Source organism: Drosophila grimshawi, unplaced genomic scaffold (genome assembly GCF_018153295.1).
Source record: "Drosophila grimshawi isolate 15287-2541.00 unplaced genomic scaffold, ASM1815329v1 contig_1369, whole genome shotgun sequence".
NCBI classification, from domain to species: Eukaryota; Metazoa; Arthropoda; class Insecta; order Diptera; family Drosophilidae; genus Drosophila; species Drosophila grimshawi.
In genome coordinates, this window is record NW_025062891.1 from 3,745,026 (window position 1) to 3,764,797 (window position 19,772).

General features: G+C 43.2%; 1 protein-coding gene across 1 annotated transcript; it reads left to right on the forward strand.

The window, feature by feature from the left end:
• The first annotated feature begins 3,060 nt into the window (after positions 1 to 3,060).
• Positions 3,061 to 19,536, forward strand: LOC6560193 (epidermal growth factor receptor). Its single transcript, XM_032735397.2, has 6 exons — positions 3,061 to 3,551; positions 13,604 to 13,826; positions 13,893 to 15,073; positions 15,151 to 15,283; positions 15,750 to 17,976; positions 18,121 to 19,536. The coding sequence occupies exons 1-6, from the start codon at positions 3,257 to 3,259 to the stop codon at positions 18,352 to 18,354; spliced, it is 4,293 nt and encodes a 1,430-aa protein (XP_032591288.1). The 5' UTR covers positions 3,061 to 3,256; the 3' UTR covers positions 18,355 to 19,536.
• The last annotated feature ends 236 nt before the right edge of the window (positions 19,537 to 19,772 follow it).

Consider the following 19,772-nt stretch of genomic DNA (forward strand, 5'->3'; position numbering starts at 1 on the left):
CAGTTGTCGGTTGCATGTTCTTCGATTTTTGACAGATGATTCTGTTTTTCTTGGATTTTTCTGTATGATTGAGGTCTGATACTGCTGCATAGACAGCTATTAATATGTTTGATTATAGACCTCGATTTCAAGCAGCAGAAAGCAGCCGAAAGCCTTTAAACTGAAGAGGCGCTTCAGCCAAACTTTTAACAACGATTTTCAAATTTGAAACGTATTTTCATGCTTCAACACAAAAACCAAAACAAAATCGAAGAAGTAAAACAATGCGGCAGAGTTTGGAGAGGAGTCGTCAGCCGTCGCGTGGGATTCGATTGGTATTTGGTTAGATGGTGCAGCTGTGCTTCTAGCTGCTGCCTGTGGCACTTTTCTTCTACGTGCCACACATCTTTTGTCTCTTTGCTGCCAGCCTGCTGCACAATATTTATTGTTTATTGGCCCTGCTCGGCATTGTGCGTCTGAAGTATGCGCCTCATTTTACCTGTGAGAGAGTCCTTGCTGCCTGCTGTCTGACGTAAAAACCCCTGCGGCTTGCAACAGGTGAGAACTGATTTTCTCGATGCAACAACAACAAAAACAACAACAACAGCAACGCAGAAAACTGCCAAAATACAATGTTAACAGCGCTTCTACAAATCTGTGTGTATTTTTTCTTTTTCTTGTTTTTTTTTTGGCCAACAAAGACAAAAGCCAAAGCGCCGTAGATTTTAATGCCCACGCAGAGATCAGTCTCGCACACACACACACAGACACACACACAGACACAGACAGACACACACCCAGACAAGGCAAGCGGCGAACTTGAGTGCTTATAAGGCAGCATTTGCACAGTCGAACAACTCTCTCAGACTCAACACACACACACACACACACAGACACACACACACATAGGCACAGGTGAGCAAGAGCGAGAGATAGAGAGAGAGCGACGGGGAGGGAGAGAGGGAGAGCGAACGCCAAGCGCATGGCTGCCTATAACACAATAACAACTGTTTAAATGCTTCGCCACGAATTCGCCGCACACAAGCGATGAACAAGAAGAAGAAGAAGAAGAAGAAGCAGAACAACAACAGCAACAGCTACGAATTTCGGTACATATACAATTTGTGAACTTACCTGTGTGCTTGTGTTTGTGTGTATTTTGTGTGTGTGTGTTTTGCTCGGGTTCGCAACGAATCTGGGAAGCCGCTGCAAACGATTACCAGACGACAGCTGTCAGCAGACAGCATACAGCAGACAGAAGTCAAGGGCGGCTTAGGATTAAACAGTTATCAGCAATATGACGCAAAAGGATTTAAGCATTTGATAAGCCTATTTTGCAGTTAAAATTGTGTTGCGCTAAAAGAGCAGAGAAGAGCTAACTGTATTTGACAATTTAATAAAAATGCATTGATTTAACAGCTGTATTTGAATTTATATTTTATATTTATGCTACTCAAGATATTCTTTTATTTTTATATTTATAAATGGATTTACTAAATAACTCTGAATAAGTTGGGTAAATACTTGAAACATGTCTAATAACTTTGTTGTTCTAAAACGATCTTGCTGAGTTATCTTTAGTTGTAATGCTCGGTTGAGATTACTAACTAAAGATAAATCATGATTGCAATTGTGAGCGGTTCCACAATGTGACATATTTAATATTATAGAACGGGGTTCCACAATGCGACATATTTAAGATTATGGAACGGTCACATTGCAATCATGAGTTATCTTTAGTTAGGATCACTAACTCTATCAGTCTAACTGACTGCAATTGTATGTGTAGCTGTATAGCTGTTTGTGTGTATATCTTTGGCTGCCTGTTGCTGTCTTTGAATCTAATGTGCAGCTGCACAAGCAACAGGCAGCATTTTCTTTGGCTCGCCTCGCTTCGCTTTGCATTGGTTCGCTTCGCTTTGCTTTAGTTTTGTATTTGCTGTTCTTGTTGTTGTTGTTGTTTTTGGCCTGATCTTCGCTTCGGGATCTTCGCCGCTCACCTTTTACCAACCAACATTGCGACGTTTACCTGTATTCTATACTGGCTATGCTCGCTCTTTACCTAACTCGCCGTGTGAGCTGTGCCTGTGTGTGTGTTTGTGTGTGTTTGTATTGGTGAGCAGTGTGCGCTGTGCATTGAGCGAGGTTCGTTTCGGCTTCAGTTTCGAAGCTAACGTGACACTGCGCAGACGCGAATTGCTACACGAGTCGTGACTTGACGTGACGTGACGTGAGTGAGTCCAGGCAGTGGATATAACAGTGCCACGCCTTGCCTTTCGTTGCACCGTGAACGGCTCGACTTGCCGCTAATTCACTGCTAATCGAATGTAATGCCAAAAAAGAAAAACAAATAATAAAAAACGTCCAGTTTCCAGTTGCGCGATTGTTTAGCGACTGGCTGCTGATCGAAACGAGTGTGTTTGTGGCAAGCGAGGAAGAAGAAGAAGTGCAAAGAGAAGAGCCACAGAAATAGATATATAATAATTTTTGTGATTTCATTGCTAATTGGCGAGACAGGGACGAAAGTGCAGCTGTAGTTGCTTAGCAGTAGTTGTTGTTGCCACAAGATGGCCCAGTGTTTATGCAAAAGACACCAGCAACAACAACAGCAACAGCAACAGTAATAACAACAACAACAACGACAATATAGGCGACAGGCAGCTTGCAGCTCAGCTTTTTAAAAGCTGCGCCTGCGCCTGCGCGCGCTCACCCTAACCTCGAAAAAGCTACGCGCGAGTCGAACTCGAAAAAGAGAATTGAAAAGCTGCCAGCAAACAACAAAAAAAAGCAAAAAGCAAAAACAACAACAACAATAAAAGCCTTCGTAATGTAAAACTGGTTCCTATACAAAAACAAAAAAAAAATAAATAGCAGCAGCAGCTACAAATACCAACACAAAACACACACACACACACACACACACATGCAGATACGGCAATTGCAGCGACAACAACAACAGCAATAATAAAACGCAGTGAAAGAGTTCGGAAGTTTTTTTTGTTGTATTTTTGGCACGCAAAACGTAGCAAATTTTTTGTTGGTCTTTTCACGCTGACAAAGCGAAAAACAACACGCGCAAATCAGCAAAAACGCAAAAAAAGCAACCAATAAAAAGTGTTTAAACCAACAGAAAAAAAGCTAGCAACATAGAAGGCTGAAAACGTTGCCAATTTCTGTAATTAACAAAAAAAGAGACCACAAAGAAACTCATGACGTCACGGGCGTCAGGTTCGACTCGCACTTGATTCGCATTTTGGCTCAGCTGCAACCCAAAACGATGCGCATATTAAAATTGTTGAGGCCGCTGCTGCTCGTCCTGCTGCTCCTGCTCCTGGTGAACTGCGTCTGTGTGTGGCCCGTTTCGGCGGCCCGGGATCGGTTCGCCCGCCAGAATGCCAAACAGCGACAGCAGGACGTCTATCGCAACAGCAACGCGAACCGTGCACGCAATCGTCCCTCGAACGTTGGCCATGATCGTGCAACAGCCGCGGCAGCGGTAAGCGGCGTTATCATCGGCAACGCTGGCAGCGTCGTCGGCGATAACAACAAGGATACGTTCCCCAAAGGCAAAAGTAAGTGGCAATCATAATGCAAATGCAGGCAAACAAATGCAGCCAAATTCGAAGCTTATAATTTCTATAATTATCAATGTGGCACATTAATCTGATGCCACTAACGGAATTCAAATGGCTTATTAACGATTTGGATAAACAAAATGGCAGCGTAAAGATTGAAAATAGTTAAGGCTCATTTGCAAAACTGAAAATGAAGCGAGAGATCTTTTATTATATATATTATATATACGATAAATTGATCTTACTCTTTGCTTACTGACGATAGGCATAAAGAAATAACAGTTTAATGTCTGGAGACGTTTAAGCCACTTTCTTAACTCATATTCAAAACTGAAAATGCATTTGGATTTGATAGAAGCGAGATGGAGATTTATCATTAAATATATATTACATATTTATTGACATTTAGAATATAGAAAATAACTGCTTAATCGCTGAAACTACGCGCTTAAGTTACAAACTAAAAAAGTATTTGGATTTAGTGGAAAATGGCATTGGCAAAGAAGAGAGAAAGATTTATCATATTCATCATTATAAACTCGATAAGTTGCAAGTTGCAAGTCGTAAATCAAATGCCTAGCTGAAAATGCATTTGGATTTGATAGAAGAGAAAAAGATTTATCATTATATATATATATATATATGCTCGATTATCAATTTACTTACTAGTATTATTTTGTAAGACATGTTTCAATGACTTGTTGAACCTGTTTTAGCTGCTGAGTTGTGGGGGGTGCCTTATTCAACTTAGCCACACTCAGCCTTGTCCACACATCAGTCATGTGCATCCATCATGCGTGCGCATCCATCATGATGTTTATGTAGATTTGCCTGCCCATATATCATAATCATATCAAGACATTTGCCCCGAATAAATGCAGCCCCAACACAAAAATCAAAATACACATATATACATATATATATATATATATATGTATATATATGTATGTGATGTATGCCCAAAAGGTACTCGTATTTACTCGGCAGTTAACTTCGTTGCGTATCTGTATCTGTGTATCTGTATTTGATATGCAGCTCCGCTTATCTTATCGCTCTGAAGTGCTGAAGTGCACCAATGTTTAGTTTTGGGTTGAGTTTGGGGTTCCTTTTTTTGTTGTTGTTGTTGTTGTTGGGCTGCTTGTTGGCATTTCATACCTTTTTTACCTGCCCAGTTAGTTGGCCGGCGTTCGGGCCTCAACCTCTTGACTTGGGCGCACGACCCCGCCTCCCAGTGTATGTAGTTTACTTTTTAGCTTATTTTTGTTTTTATTATCAATCCGTTCTACAAACACGAAACCCTGTAAGAATCTCTCTACTGTTTGTGCGCATTTCGTAACCAACTTGAACAGTTTTTTTTTTATATTTATGTTGCGACTGGTTGGTTGGTGGCTGGTGGCTGTTGCTGTTGCACTTTCAAGCAAATTTTCCATTTCTCTTTGTCAGCAACGGCAGCAACAGCAACAGTCACAAACAGTCGACACAATTTCCAGCTAAAATGGCGACTTAATTTGTTGACATCGCAAGTATCACGAGTATCGCATTTGCTCATTTTGCCCAGCTCGAAAATTAATGAGAACCCATAACGGCCAACACTCGAGGGCAGTTCAATATGTAATGTTTGAGATCATTTCGATTATTATTATTATCATATCATTTTTGCGTGCTTTTATTTTCCAACTTTTTGTTTCGTTGACTGTTTAAAATTTGGATATTTTATAAACTGCCCCTGGTCGCTGTTACTCGAAAATTAATAGCAACAAAATATGGCACGTTTTTACACCCTGCACAGATTGATTGCATGCACGATGGGTGTCCTCTGGTTGTGATAAATGTATTCTCAATCAGTCAATATTGATGAATATCGATTTTGATTAGTTTTGACTAATTTCCATTAGCGTACTTTTGTAGATATGACCTTGGAATTTGATCAATTTACACATTTTCATGAAGGTTACAGCTGAGATAACAGAACAGGGTATCTGCTAGTCAGGGCACTTTAGACTCCACTTGGCATCTCATTTATTTTGTTTGTATCTTTAAGCAAAACATTTGTTTACCCAATATTTTGGAGCAAATATTAGCATTTGGCTGGCAAATAAGTTAACAATTTTCTACTGCTCCCCACCACCAGCACCACCAACACCACTCCCCCTCTCCCCCTGCCCACATTCCATACTTTGTCGATATTCAGTGATCTTGTAGCTGCAAATTAATAAACGTCTCGCCCCCAGTCCGCAATTGCACAAATATTTGAAGTAAGAGCCACGGTTATCGCCAGTTGCGTTGCCGTATGCCATATGCTAATGGATCCAGCTTTATAATGTTTCTACACACTATGTACACTATATACATATTGAAGTTTGCCGGATATGGATAAGAAAACAATAATAATTATTATTATTATACTGATAAGCGATTTGCCAACCAATTGTCAATTGTTATAAGTCCCCAAGGGTCGATATGGTCGTTTCTTCGGAATCGAATATGTAGCTACATCTGTGTGACTGTATATAATTATATATATATATATATAATTATATATATATATATGTTTTGCACCACTCCAAAGTAGTTTTGCGATTTTATGGCACGTTGTCGTCGTCGTCGTTGTTGTAAACAAGCACAGCTGCAACAGATATGCAAATAAGTCGATTGGCAAAACAAACCGAGTCGACACGGACACTAACTGTGCATCTAACGCGGCGGGGTGCAAAGGGGCAAAACCCTGGAAATCGAGGACAATTGGAATTATTGTTGTGGCAACTGCTGTGGAGTATTCGCAACGCTTTGATTACGATTGTGGCGCAACTGTAGACAGCCAGTTGTCATAATAAGAGGGCTAAAATATTTGCCGAATACACAAGCGACTCTAAAGTGGGGCAAGCGCAAATAAGGGCTCAAATCAAGCGATTAATATATGTCTATGGTTACTTGTAATTGGTGTTAATTAAACTGTTTGCAGACTTAACTTGGAATATATATTTATATTAGCATGAAACTGAATAAAAAGTAATTTCTCGTTTCTATTTCGAATTTCTTAGCCAACTTATCTAAACTTATTCAGCTAGCTATTTTTTAGTTATCAATAAGCATTTAAACTGCACACAAAAACTAATTTAACTTGTCCATAAATTTGAACATGCTGCCAGGTTTTACACTAAATGAAAAGTTGAAGTCTTGTTTTTTCTATATGTACACATTATTTCCAGGTTTGCCTTTCTATTGTTTTCTTTGTTGGTTTATTGCTTGCGTGCGTTTTGGGCTGCACTTTAACGCTTTTTGGCCAGGCCAACAGCACAAAGCACAAAGCATCGACCACGATTTGAGTGCCCAAGCGCCTGATTCTAGTTGAGAACTAAAAGGTTTCCTCAGCTAGCTTTGTGTTCACTGTGTTTGTGTGTGTGTTGAGTGTGTGTGTGTGTGAGTTGGTGCTTGAAAAACCACATTCCATAGTGTGCCTGGCCACACTGTGCATCCACAAAGACTCACAATAGCAACAACAACAGCCAACCACAACAACAACAACAACAACAACAGCATCCACTGAGAGCCAGATACATAAAATGGTGTAAGCTCTGGCTAATTACGGCGTCAGGCACGCGCTCACTCTGACTCTGTATGTGTGTGTGTGTGTGTGTGTGTGTGTGTGTGTGTTGCTGGTGTGCAACTGCAGCTGTGTGTTGCTTAGTTTGCATAGCATTTCTATAATTCCTGATTAAGACATCATATAAGCAACACACATACAACAAAAAAAAAACACTCAACGGCAAATCGCCAATTGCGGGTTTTTTTAATATTTATTTTTGAGCTGTTGAACTTTAATGCCAGTTCTGCTGTTGTTGTTGTTGTTGTTAGTTTTTTAGCAAGCCAACTTTAGTGTAGAGTGCGCAGTACCAAGTCTTTATACAAAATACTGGTTTTCTAAACCCACACACACACACACACAGACAGACACACACACACAGACAGACAGGCAGCAGTTGCAAGCAGCAATTGCAGTGTGAAGTGCTGGCTGCTGCGACTGCGACTGCGCAGCTCGCTCGCCTCCTCTCCTTTCCTCTCTCTCTCTCTCTCTGTCTCTCTCTCTCTCTATTTTATTTGCTCACACACATACACACACACACACATAGAGTTGTATTTACACATTTTACGACACTTTTTCTTAACAACCTTTTTGGAAGCCTGCTTGCACTTTATATTTTGAATTGCCGAATGCACAGTGTGACCGACCTGCAAATGATTTGCTTTCCACTGTGTGGTCTTAGCGTCTTCTTCTTCTTCTTTATCATCTTCTTCTTCTGCTTTAGCGACTTTTTTTTTTTTTTTAAGTTTTGCTGTGCTTTGCTTGTCTTCTCGTGTGGGCGTTTCGATTTCGAAACTTGCAGCAGCAGCAGCAGCGGCAGCAGCAGCGGCAGCGGCGGCAGCTTCCGCAGCTTCGTTGTTGCGACCCACGTATTTGTTATTGTTGCTTGTTTGTTATTGTTGCTGTCTGTTGTTGTTGCTGTCTGTTGTTGTTGCTGTTGTTGTTGTTGGCTTCTTCGCTTGGTTCTATGCCTAAAAATAGCTAAAATGCTGCGTTACTGAAAATGCTTATAGCCATTGGGCATTGAACAGCCCAAAAATGGCGCCAGGGCGTGCTCATTAAACCAAGCAGCTATATCGTCATTTTCTCTACGCCTCTCTCCTTGCCTCTCTCTCCACTCTCCACTCGCTCCACTCTCCATTTGCTCCTCGCTCCTCGCTTATTGTTGCTTCGGACTTGGCGCAATCGCGTCGAGCTTATCTAATGGCAACATTGTTTGCTGTTTCTACTACTCATTCTAGTTGCTGTTGCTGTTGCAATTGTTGTTGCTGTTATTGTTTTTTGTTGTTGTTGTTTTTATCATGCAGCACGACCTGCGCCCAATTGTTTTTTTTTTGAGTTGAAAAACTTAAATGAACGCGCATCGAACACGAAATGGGCAACAAAACAGCGCGCAGCAACCTCAACCAAGCCAGGGCCACCTTTTTTTTTGCTTTTTATTTTTGTGGCTTGAGATCTTTTGATTTTGTATACCCTTACGGCAGGGGATAGTCTAATATTGTAGACTCGTTGAGGGTATATATATATATATATATATATATATATATATATATATATTATTGATGTGATTTGATGCTGACTTGATGTGGACTTATCTGCCTGCCTCAGCTGTGAAGATGTGTCTTACTGAAACTTTGAATATAAGTCACAGTCATTGGCATTGTTCCACTATATCATATATATTCACAGCAACGATATAATTTAGCCAAGTTATCCCAACTAAAGTCTTCAGTTCTGATTGTTATTTGGTCAGAATATCAACAAGTTGGGACACTTAGATCCATTAGATTCTTTAGTAACAATGAATTGGTTTTTCTAAAACTTAAAATGGGCTTTTTCGTCAGGTTATCCTTACCAAAGTATCCAGTTGAGATTGTTATTAAACTGCCAGTATTATTTCTGAAATTCTTATTATTATTATTCATATTATTATTTTTTATTTATTATAATTTCAACTTGAACTGAGATTTAATCTGCAAGCGTATGCAATCTTCGAACTGACCAAGATAGTTTTTTTTTGCTTGGCTTACGTTTTTTTTGTTGCTGGCCAACAGCGAGAGGCATGCCTTGTCGGTGCTTTGTTGTTGCATGATCAGCGCTGCCTCGCTGAAAAGCGAAAAAAAAGCAACAAAAAATTTGTTGAAGATGCGCGCTTGCAGCGTTTTCTGCGAAAGCTCGTTGCGCTTATTTGCCTTTGTCTTCGTGACGCCACGACATAGAATATACATACAACAACAACTACAACAACAACAACAGCAACAACAACTGCAACAAAAACAGCAACAACAACAACTTATGAAAGAAAGTTGCCGCAAGTTGCAGAATTGTTTTGCAAAATCCGCGCACGTAACCAAGCGATCGCTCTGCCTATGGCCAACACGAGGCATGGCTTGAGGAGGGGGTAGCGGATGGCAGCGTATGCCGTATGCTATATGGTCTATGGTATATGGTATATGGTCTATGGTGTATGGTCTATGGTGTATGGAGTATCTGTAATGAGCTGCGTGATTTTAATGGCCAGTCGCAAATGAATTTATTAAGCGCTTTTACACAATTTCATTGTAAATTGAACGCGTGCCGCGACTGAATTGTCGCAAAACAGTTATGAATTATTTATGTAGCAACGTTGCAGCTAACAACCGGCAACCGCCAATTGGCAACTTTAAATGTAGCAAACAGCAACAGCTCTTGTCACAGCAGCAACAACAACAGCAACAGCAACAACACACTTGGCTAATCTATGACACCTAATCATCGACGGCGGGCAGCTGCTGTTGCATCTGCATACAAACAGATATGCATATATGTATAAATAAATATATATATATATATATATATGTAGAGCTGCGTATATGTCAATATGTATTTGACGAACTTTCACCGCAGGTTTTTTGTTTTGTTTTGTTTTTTTTTTTGTTGTTTTGTTTAGAGATCAATGTACTTGTCTCGGTTCAAATTGTGGCAGCAACTAGCTGGCGGCAATAACGGCCGACGCCTTATAATTTTTGTTGATCAGAATCTGCCCACTTCGATACGAGTGATGGAGCTGTAGAGAGGGTGGGGGAGGGAGGGAGGGGGAAGCATGCTGAGCAAACATTGATTCTATGTAGGTAAAAAACAAGGCATGCTTAATGCCCTTTTAAATCTTTTGTTATTTTACAACAAAAATCTATGGCTTTTAATGTTGCTGTTGTTAGTGTTGTTATTGTTGTTGTTGTTATTGTTGTTGTGGCCGCAGGCAAAGGTACAAGCGAAGAGCGATGGGCAGCAGAACTCAGCAAATCCAGATGGTTTGGCCACAGAGTTAAAAATCTTTTCCACGAAATGAAAATACACACAAAACAGACAGACAGACAGAGCTAGAGGGAAAAAGAACAAGCACGAGAAGAAGAAGAAGAAGAAGAAGCAGAAGCAGAAGATGATGATGATGATGAAGAGGTCTGGAGGCGGGGAGCGCACATAAACGTGAGCAACAACAACAGCAGCAACATGCACAGCCAGAACCGGCTAAGCGAGTCTCAAAACCGAAACTGAGAACTGAGAACCGAACTGAGAGTCTGAGTCTGAGTCTGCGTCTGAAGAGTTCGAAGTCTGTTTGCTGCTGCGGCTGCTGCTGCTGCTGCTGCTGTTGGAGTCTGCGCCTAGACTCGAGTCTCTAGCAGTTGCAGCATTCAAATCGATTATGCAGCCGTTTGACTTGCCACACGAAAATGCGTCGTGCTTGCAGCGGCAGCAGCATCAGCATCAGCTAACCCCAGCCTCACATTCTCCCCTGCAACCCCCCTGCCAAGAAACAAACTTTAACCGTAGATCGAAGAAAAAACACAATATTTAGAAAGTCAGCACCGCACAGCGAAGCTTGGAATGCGGTTGGGTCTATTAATCAGCACGTCAGCAGCACAGCACAGACACAGAAACAGAGAGAGAGAGAGAGAGAGAGAGAGAGAGAGAGAGAGGGTGCGAGCAGGAGGTGAGGCGGAAAGTAGTAGGGGGTCGCTAGAGCTCTCACTAGAGGGCGAAGTTGAAGATAAAGTTGAGATGCTGTCTTCTTGATGGCTCTGCACAAAACACAATGTCGCCATATGTGAGTGTTGCTAACCTCAAGCAACTACACTCCCTCTCCGCCTCTTTTTTGTCGTATAGTACGTGCAAGTTCGCTGCCTAAGTCTTTTGTTTTAATGATTCACAACGCTTGAATTATGACTTTGATTTGTTGCCAAACAGAGATGGAGCGAGTGCGAGTCGCTTGCTCATTAGCGTCGAGACACTTAGCCTAAGGATTACAAATTAGCCTTTTTGCCACACACAACATGACACACACACACACACACACACACACAGCGTCACTGCGCAATGCGGGCGTGTCCACAGCCCAGCAGAAAAATCGCATATGCAACATCTGAAGCATTTCACAAGAAACTCAACACAGCCCCCTTAGCCACTGCCACTGCCACTGCCAATGCTTGCTGCTTGTTGCTTGCGGCCTTTTCGTGTCTCAAGTTTCAGTCGAAAGGAGCAACATGAAAAACGCTGCTGATAAATTGTGCGCGATAAAGCAGCCGCGGCTTGAAAAGGGTTTCATGCGGCGCGGTATGAGAAATGCCAACGCAAAAGAGCAACTTGCTGATGCTGCAACTCTGCTGCTGCTCGCTGCTTTCAACTGGCCAGCGGGCCAAACAACAACAAGAAAAGAAAAAACAAAGCCAAAGAATTTGTACGAAAATTGTTGCGCTTCGATTTGCCAGCAGGCAAGCAGCCGAGCAGCCGAGCAGCCAAGCAGCCAAGCAGCCAAGCAGCCTCTTTTGATCAATGTCCGCCTTGTGTTGGGACTCGAGTCTTGGTCTGGGTCCCAGTCCCAATGTCAACTGCAGGCTCACCTTTGTATTTTGTATTTTGTGTGCTGTTTTGTGTGGTGTTTTGTTTTAGCCCTGGTCCGCTGTCTTTGGGCGCTGCATAACTGCAGGCATTCTCCAGCTTTTTTTTTTTTTAAATGTATTTCTTTCTCGTTTCCCAAGCCTCAGCGAAGAATTTCGCATTTCTGGCGACAAACAAAATATTTCTGCCAATATTTCGTTTCAATCTTTGCTCATAATTATTGTTTGTTTTTTGCTTTTTTTTTTTCGTCGAAATGAAATCAGCCAAAATGCGCCATATTTATGGCTATCGAATTTTTTCCTCTTCTCGTCATTTTGAACTCTTTCAGTTTCTTTTTGCTTTTCTTGCTGATAATTAGCTGAGTGACGGGTGGGTGTGGAGCCCACCACCACCGCTGGCCGTGGTCCGTAGGCCGTGGTGCAGCAAGTGGGTGTTCGACAACTCCGACTCTGACACACGGCACACTTTTGCAGCCCACACATATATGGTTGCAACGTACAACGTAAGACCCGCGACCCACGTAACCCTTTCCTAATAGATTCTACTCGCTCACATCTCTATTATAATCATCATCAACTGGCAGTAGTTGTAGAAGTAGTAGTTGTAGTAGTAGTAGGCCATGCAAATCAATGGCAGATGCTTAGGCTGGCAGGCTAAAACAGGTCGCTGACTAATGATAACAGACGGAGTCACAGTCGGGCCCGACTCTCCGGGCCTGTCTCCGTCTCCATCTCCGTCTCAGTCTCTGAATCGAAATCTGAATCTGCGTGGGCTGCTAATTATTGAAAACGCCAACTGAACTTGTGACTTGGCAGCGCCCACTTACTCAATGTTGTTGTTATTGTTGTTGTTGTTGTTGTTTTCACTGTCGTTATTTAAGTTTGTTTATTTAAGTTGTTGTTTTCATTGCTTCCGAGCGTTAAATACAAAAGACTTAGGCAACAAACTTGCGCTCTCTGTTGCCAGCCTTTGCTATTTCCGTCTATAATTCGAATGAATTTCGTTTGATTTTAATTTTAATTTTAATTTCTTAGCATTTGCATTCACCTGTAGCACATAATTCAACACCTACCTGCGTCTAATTAGACAACGGCTCGAAATTAAATTTAGCCCACACATTGTGCCTTATTTTTTTTGTTATTTTGTTTTTTTCTTTTTTTCTGGTTGTTGTTCCGCTGAAATCAAGCGTGAAATTTCGTTGCTTTCACTGTACCAAATAATCAAGTCCCTGAGTAAAACATTATCTTTCCATAGGAAGTGATGTAAAATAGTTCAAATAAATATTATAAATGATTTTATTTTCCCTTTACCAACTTTTATTTATTTCTTATTCTCTTTTTATTAAATATGCAACTATTAGAAATATTTAATTAGTTGAAAACTATAAATGAATTGTAAAGTGAAGTTAGAAGACTTTTTCATCTATTTCTCTAAAGTTTTAAATATTTGATTTATGTTTATGTATTTTAAAGCATTTCTCGAACTGGTCTCGCTTCAAATGATGATTCTTCTGGCCAAATCTTGACTTCATTTGACAATATTCGCTATCAAGTCAACTAAAAGCCAACTTTTATTTATTCTCTGTTTGCAGTTTGCATTGGCACAAAGAGTCGTCTATCGGTGCCCTCGAATCGGGATCATCATTATCGCAATCTGCGCGATCGTTACACAAATTGCACCTATGTCGATGGCAATTTAGAGTTAACCTGGCTGCAGGATGCCACTTTGGATCTCAGCTTTCTGGCCAACATACGTGAGGTGACAGGCTACATACTGATCAGTCATGTGGATGTGACCAATGTGATATTCCCAAAGTAAGTAAACAACAACAACAGCAGATGACAATTCTCTAAATTCGGCACATTTTGTTTTTGGCGTAGACTTCAAATAATACGCGGACGAACGCTATTCAGCGTGAACGGTGAGAAGGAGAAGTATGCCTTGTTTGCCACCTACTCGAAGATGAACACGCTGGAGATGCCCGAGCTGCGGGACATACTGCAGGGCTGGGTGGGATTCTTCAACAACTACAATCTGTGCCACACGCGCACGATTGTCTGGCGCGAGATTCTGTCGGGCGTCAAGGATGATTTCAATTACACGTACAATTTTACGGCGGATGAGCGCACCTGTCCCAAGTGCGACAGTTCCTGTGAGACGGGCGCCTGCTGGGCCGAGGGTCCGGAGAACTGCCAGAAGTTCAGCAAGATCACGTGTGCCCCACAGTGCGCCCAGGGTCGCTGCTTCGGTCCGGGGCCGCGAGACTGCTGTCATCTGTTCTGCGCCGGAGGGTGTACGGGACCCACGCAGAAGGATTGCATTGCGTGCAAGAATTTCTTCGACGATGGCGTCTGCAAGGAGGAATGCCCGCCGATGCGCAAATACAATCCATCCAACTATGAGCTGGAGCCGAATCCCGAGGGCAAGTACGCCTATGGAGCGACCTGCGTCCGCGAATGCCCCGGCCACCTGCTGAAGGACAATGGCGCCTGTGTGCGCAGCTGTCCCTCCGACAAGATGGCCAAGGATGGCAAGTGTGTCGCCTGCAATGGGCCATGCCCCAAGACTTGCCCGGGCGTCTCAGTGTTGCACTCGGGCAACATTGATTCGTTTAAGAACTGCACCGTCATCGAGGGCAATATCAGGGTGCTCGATCAGACCTTCTCCGGCTATCAGGATATCTTCTCCAATTACACAATGGGACCGCGCTATATACCCATGCATCCCGATCGCCTCGAGGTCTTCTCGACAGTCAAGGAGATCACCGGCTACCTCAACATTGAGGGTGTCCATGACAACTTCAAGAATCTATCCTACTTTCGCAATCTGGAGGTCATACATGGCAGACAGCTGATGGAGAGTTATTTTGCCGCCTTATCGATTGTCAAGTCCTCGCTGTCCAGCCTGGAGTTGCGCAATCTGAAGCGCATCAACTCGGGCAGCATCGTCATCCAGGACAACAGCCACCTCTGCTATGTGGGCAACATTCGCTGGCCCACGCTGCAAAAGCTCGACGAGCAGAAGCAGTTCATCAATAAGAATCGCAATACAACCGCATGTCGTAAGTACTCTCGCATATAGAATTCTCTTAATCAAAACCATTCCTAACACATCCCAAAACCCAAATATCTCCGCTAGTCAAAGCCGGTCAGGTCTGTTCGGATCAATGTAATGGCGATGGCTGCTGGGGCGCTGGACCAGACGAGTGCCTCAACTGCAAGAGTTTCAACTACAACGGCACCTGCATTGCCGACTGTCGCAATGTCTCCAAGTAAGTAACATTCTTGATTCATCATTAAATATATATATAATATAATAGTAATATATTCCTGATCAGCGAGTAGTTGTGTCTATCACTATCTCCATCTCCGATCTCAGAGATTATAATGGCTAGAGAGATCATTTTTAACAGTCAAAGTTGTCGATAAACTAAAATGAACTTGACCTGAGTGGAGTATAAAATATAAATAAAGTGAAATTATAATAATTATATATCAATTATTATAATAATTATATATCATTATATATATATATTTTAACTCGTCAAGTTCATTTCAGTTCATCGATAAGAAAGACTTAAGAAATAGAAATTGAAGAACATGTTGCGATTTATCTTCAGTAAAAGCTTAGGTTCACTTTATCTCCCAGTCTCCCAACTCTCGACTAGAGTATTTTGAATTGTTTTATCTGTTGTGGGCAGTTACTAACTAACTGAATGTTCCTCCTCCACTTTGCAGCACTTATCAGTTGGATTCGAAGACGTGCAAGAAATGCGATCCGGAGTGCCGTACCTGTTCCGGACCCGGTGCCGAGCACTGCGATGAGTGCGTGCACGTCCGGAATGATCAGCATTGTGTGACCGTCTGTCCGGATGACAAGTACTCGGACTTTGGCATCTGTCGCAAGTGCCACGAGACATGCACCGGCTGCACGGGACCAAGGAATACGATTGGACATGGCGCCTGTAATACATGCAGTCTGGCGATCATCAATGCGGATGCGACTGTGGAGCGTTGTCTGCGCAAGGACGACAAGTGCCCCGACGGCTACTACTGGGAGTATGTGCATCCGCAGGAGCAGGGCTCCCTCAAGCCACTCGCAGGCAAAGCGATCTGCCGCAAATGCCATCCGCGCTGCGAGCTCTGCACCAACTATGGCTTCCACGAGCAGGTCTGCTCCAAGTGTGCCGGCTACAAGCGACGCGAGCAGTGCGAGGACGAATGCCCAGCGGATCACTATGCGGATGAGGAGAAGCGCGAGTGCTTCGAGTGCCATCCGGAGTGCAAGGGATGCACGGGACCCAGCTCCGAGGACTGCCTCGCCTGTCGCAACTTCAAGCTGTTTGCCGGGAGCGGAGTCTATGACAATTCCACGGAGTTCAACTGCACCTCCAAGTGTCCGGCGGAGCTGCCGCATGTCAACTATCAGTCGCACTTCATTGGGCCGCATTGTGTGTCCAGTCCGCCCCGGGGATCGAAGATGAATGCCGGGCTCAACGTGAACACGATTGTCATTATCTTTGTGGCTGTATTTATACCCGTGATCTGTGTGCTCTGCGTCATCATCTACATCTGCCGGCAGAAGCAGCAGGAGAAGAAGGAGACGGATGACTTGGCCAAGGTGTTCTTCGGCTGTGAGGATTCGGAGCCGTTGCGTCCCTCCAATATTGGCGCCAATCTCAGCAAACTGCGCATTGTCAAGGATGCCGAATTGCGCAAAGGCGGTGTTCTCGGCATGGGCGCCTTCGGGCGTGTCTACAAGGGCGTCTGGGTGCCAGAGGGCGAGAATGTCAAGATACCCGTTGCCATCAAGGAGCTGCTAAAGACATCCGGCGCCGAGTCGAGTCAGGAGTTCCTCAGTGAGGCCTACGCCATGGCCACTGTGGAGCATGGCAATCTGCTCAAGCTGCTGGCCGTTTGCATGTCATCGCAGATGATGCTGATCACCCAGCTGATGCCGCTGGGCTGCCTGCTCGACTATGTGCGCAACAATCGCGACAAGATCGGCTCCAAGGCGCTGCTCAACTGGTCCACCCAAATCGCCAAGGGTATGTCCTATCTGGAGGAACGTCGTCTCGTCCATCGTGATCTGGCCGCACGTAATGTTTTGGTGCAGACGCCATCGCTGGTCAAGATCACCGACTTTGGGCTGGCCAAGCTGCTCAGCCTGGACTCCAATGAGTATAAAGCGGCTGGCGGCAAGATGCCCATCAAATGGCTGGCTCTGGAATGCATTAGGCATCGGGTCTTCTCCAGCAAATCGGATGTTTGGGCCTTTGGCGTGACCATTTGGGAGCTGCTGACCTTTGGCCAGCGACCGCATGAGAATATACTGGCCAAGGATATACCGGATCTGATCGAGATGGGTCTCAAGCTGGAGCAGCCAGAGATCTGCTCCCTGGACATCTACTGCACGTTGCTCTCCTGCTGGCAGCTGGATGCCGATCTGCGTCCGCCGTTCAAGCAGCTGACGAATGTGTTTGCGGAATTTGCACGCGATCCGGGCCGATATCTGGCCATACCCGGCGATAAGTTCACACGCCTGCCAGCCTATACGAGCCAGGACGAGAAGGATCTCATACGCAAGCTGGCGCCGACAACGGACGGCTCCGAGTCCATTGTCGAAGCGGATGACTATCTGCAGCCAAAGGCAGCAGCCGGTCCCAGCCATCGCACAGACGGCACCGATGAGATACCCAAACTCAATCGGTATTGCAAGGATCCCAGCAACAAGAACAGCAACAGCAGCGGAGGCGGCGGCATCAACGGTGACGATGAGACCGACTCCAATGCCCGTGAAGTGGGCGTTGGCAATCTGCGACTCGATCTGCCAGTCGATGAGGATGACTATCTGATGCCCACGTGCCAGACCAATCCAAATGGCAGCAACAACAACAACAATAACAGCAACAATCCCAACAACAACATGGCCACAGCAGCCACGGGCTACATTGATGTCATTGGCGTAAGTATTAAAATAACATTCTTTACTCAGATCAGCCAGTTAATAAATCGAGTTGCAAACATCTTAAAGGATTCCTTAAAAAATAGAAGACATTCTGTATCTTTTAAGGTAATAAATACTAATCGATTGCTTGATCTTTTGCAGGTGCCTGCGAGTGTGGATAATCCCGAGTATCTGCTGAACGCACTGAGCGCTGGCGAGGCGCCGATCCCAACACAAACGATTGGCATACCGGTGGCGGGTGTGCCCAGCACCATGGAGGTGAAAATGCCGGGCAGCGAATCGACCAGCTCCGATCATGAGTACTACAATGATACGCAGCGGGAGCTGCAACCGCTACAATTGCTGCGCAGTCGCAACACGGAGACGCGTGTGTAGCACACAGTTGCCAGTTGCCAGTTGCCAGTTGGGGTTGCAGTTGCAGGTGCATCGCACACACTTACTGCCAGAATGTAACAAACTCAACCAACAAGTTAAACAATGAAAAAGAATGAAACATTGGATATCAATCTTGCCACGTAGTACCCAAGTGCCTTTGAACCCATCGCCAGATGTCAGTTGCCAGTTGCCAGCTGCCAGTTGCCAGTTGCGGAACGGCAGCTGAGGTGTGCCTTCTGAATGCTGTTATCATAGATAAAACCAATTCGTGTCTAGTTGTATAAAACCCATATATATATATCTCCTGTACATTACTATCTATCTATCAATCTATCTATATAACTCTCTATCTTTATCGTACTTAGCCGTTTAGTCTTTTCCCCTCATCCGCTTCTTCTGTCTAACTTTTCTATATTATCAATATCTACACATATTGTTTTTAATGTCCAGTCGCTGATCAGCGCTTGTAGATTTGTATGTAATTACGAGAACAAAACACCGATAGTGCATTTCTTAGACGCCAGCGAAGCCAGCGAATTGAACTTTGTACAAGCCGCTCCATTTGGGGGCCATTGGTTCAATGGTTCTGGTATTGCGTTGGGCGTTCACTAAGCTAAAATTATGTTTTCTAGTTCATGTAGTGGACTGTCGCAGTTGTACCCATCATAATCTTCTTATATATATATATATATATATATATATAAACTTATTTAATAATATATACGAGTTATAGGCTTTTAGTTAATAGTTTTCAACTGTGATATAGTTCGTAGGGAACTCTGAATAATAAAAGAATTTTACATACTTCTGAATTAACTCAAACGATATGCAACCCACTGTATACATTGTTAATAGCCACTCAGATCTAATGCAGTTTATGGGCCTAGTTTCATTACCATTCGAAAACAAAAAATAATAGAACCGATTTGATTTGAGAAACAATAAATCCCGAGCGTGCCATGCATCGATTATGCAATTCTCCTAAAGATTTCGAGTATTTCGAGTTGGCACATTAAGGTTGAAACTGAAATATAAATGTAAGCCTTAGTCTAATATATATTGATCAAAGATATAATTATGTAAAAAATATATACAATATATACGATTACAATACTGAAACGTATGCAGCTAATATCTAATCTTTACGCCTACTTCTTATACACATGTAGATTTGTACTTTGCATATACAATAATACATATATATATATATATTTTAATTTAATTTAATTGAAATTAATTTACGAGTACCTACGCAAAGATATGCCTAAACGAGTAAATAAAACGATTTTAAAATAAATGAACGAATTGTCATTATTCTCATGCAAATTGTGGTTACTGGGCCAAAGCAGATCCAAAACGTTCTCGTTCCGAGCTGTTAGTGATTTTGCATTTTGTCACGATTCAACTTCAATTACTTT

What these genes read in the sequence shown, in the direction of transcription:
- LOC6560193 (XM_032735397.2), top strand. Translation starts at nt 3,257, where the DNA reads ATGCGCATATTAAAATTGTTGAGGCCGCTGCTGCTCGTCCTGCTGCTC. An exon ending in TACGTTCCCCAAAGGCAAAA is followed by an intron (nt 3,552 to 13,603) that starts GTAAGTGGCAAT and finishes CTCTGTTTGCAG; the next exon opens with TTTGCATTGGCACAAAGAGT. An exon ending in GACTGTCGCAATGTCTCCAA is followed by an intron (nt 15,284 to 15,749) that starts GTAAGTAACATT and finishes TCCACTTTGCAG; the next exon opens with CACTTATCAGTTGGATTCGA.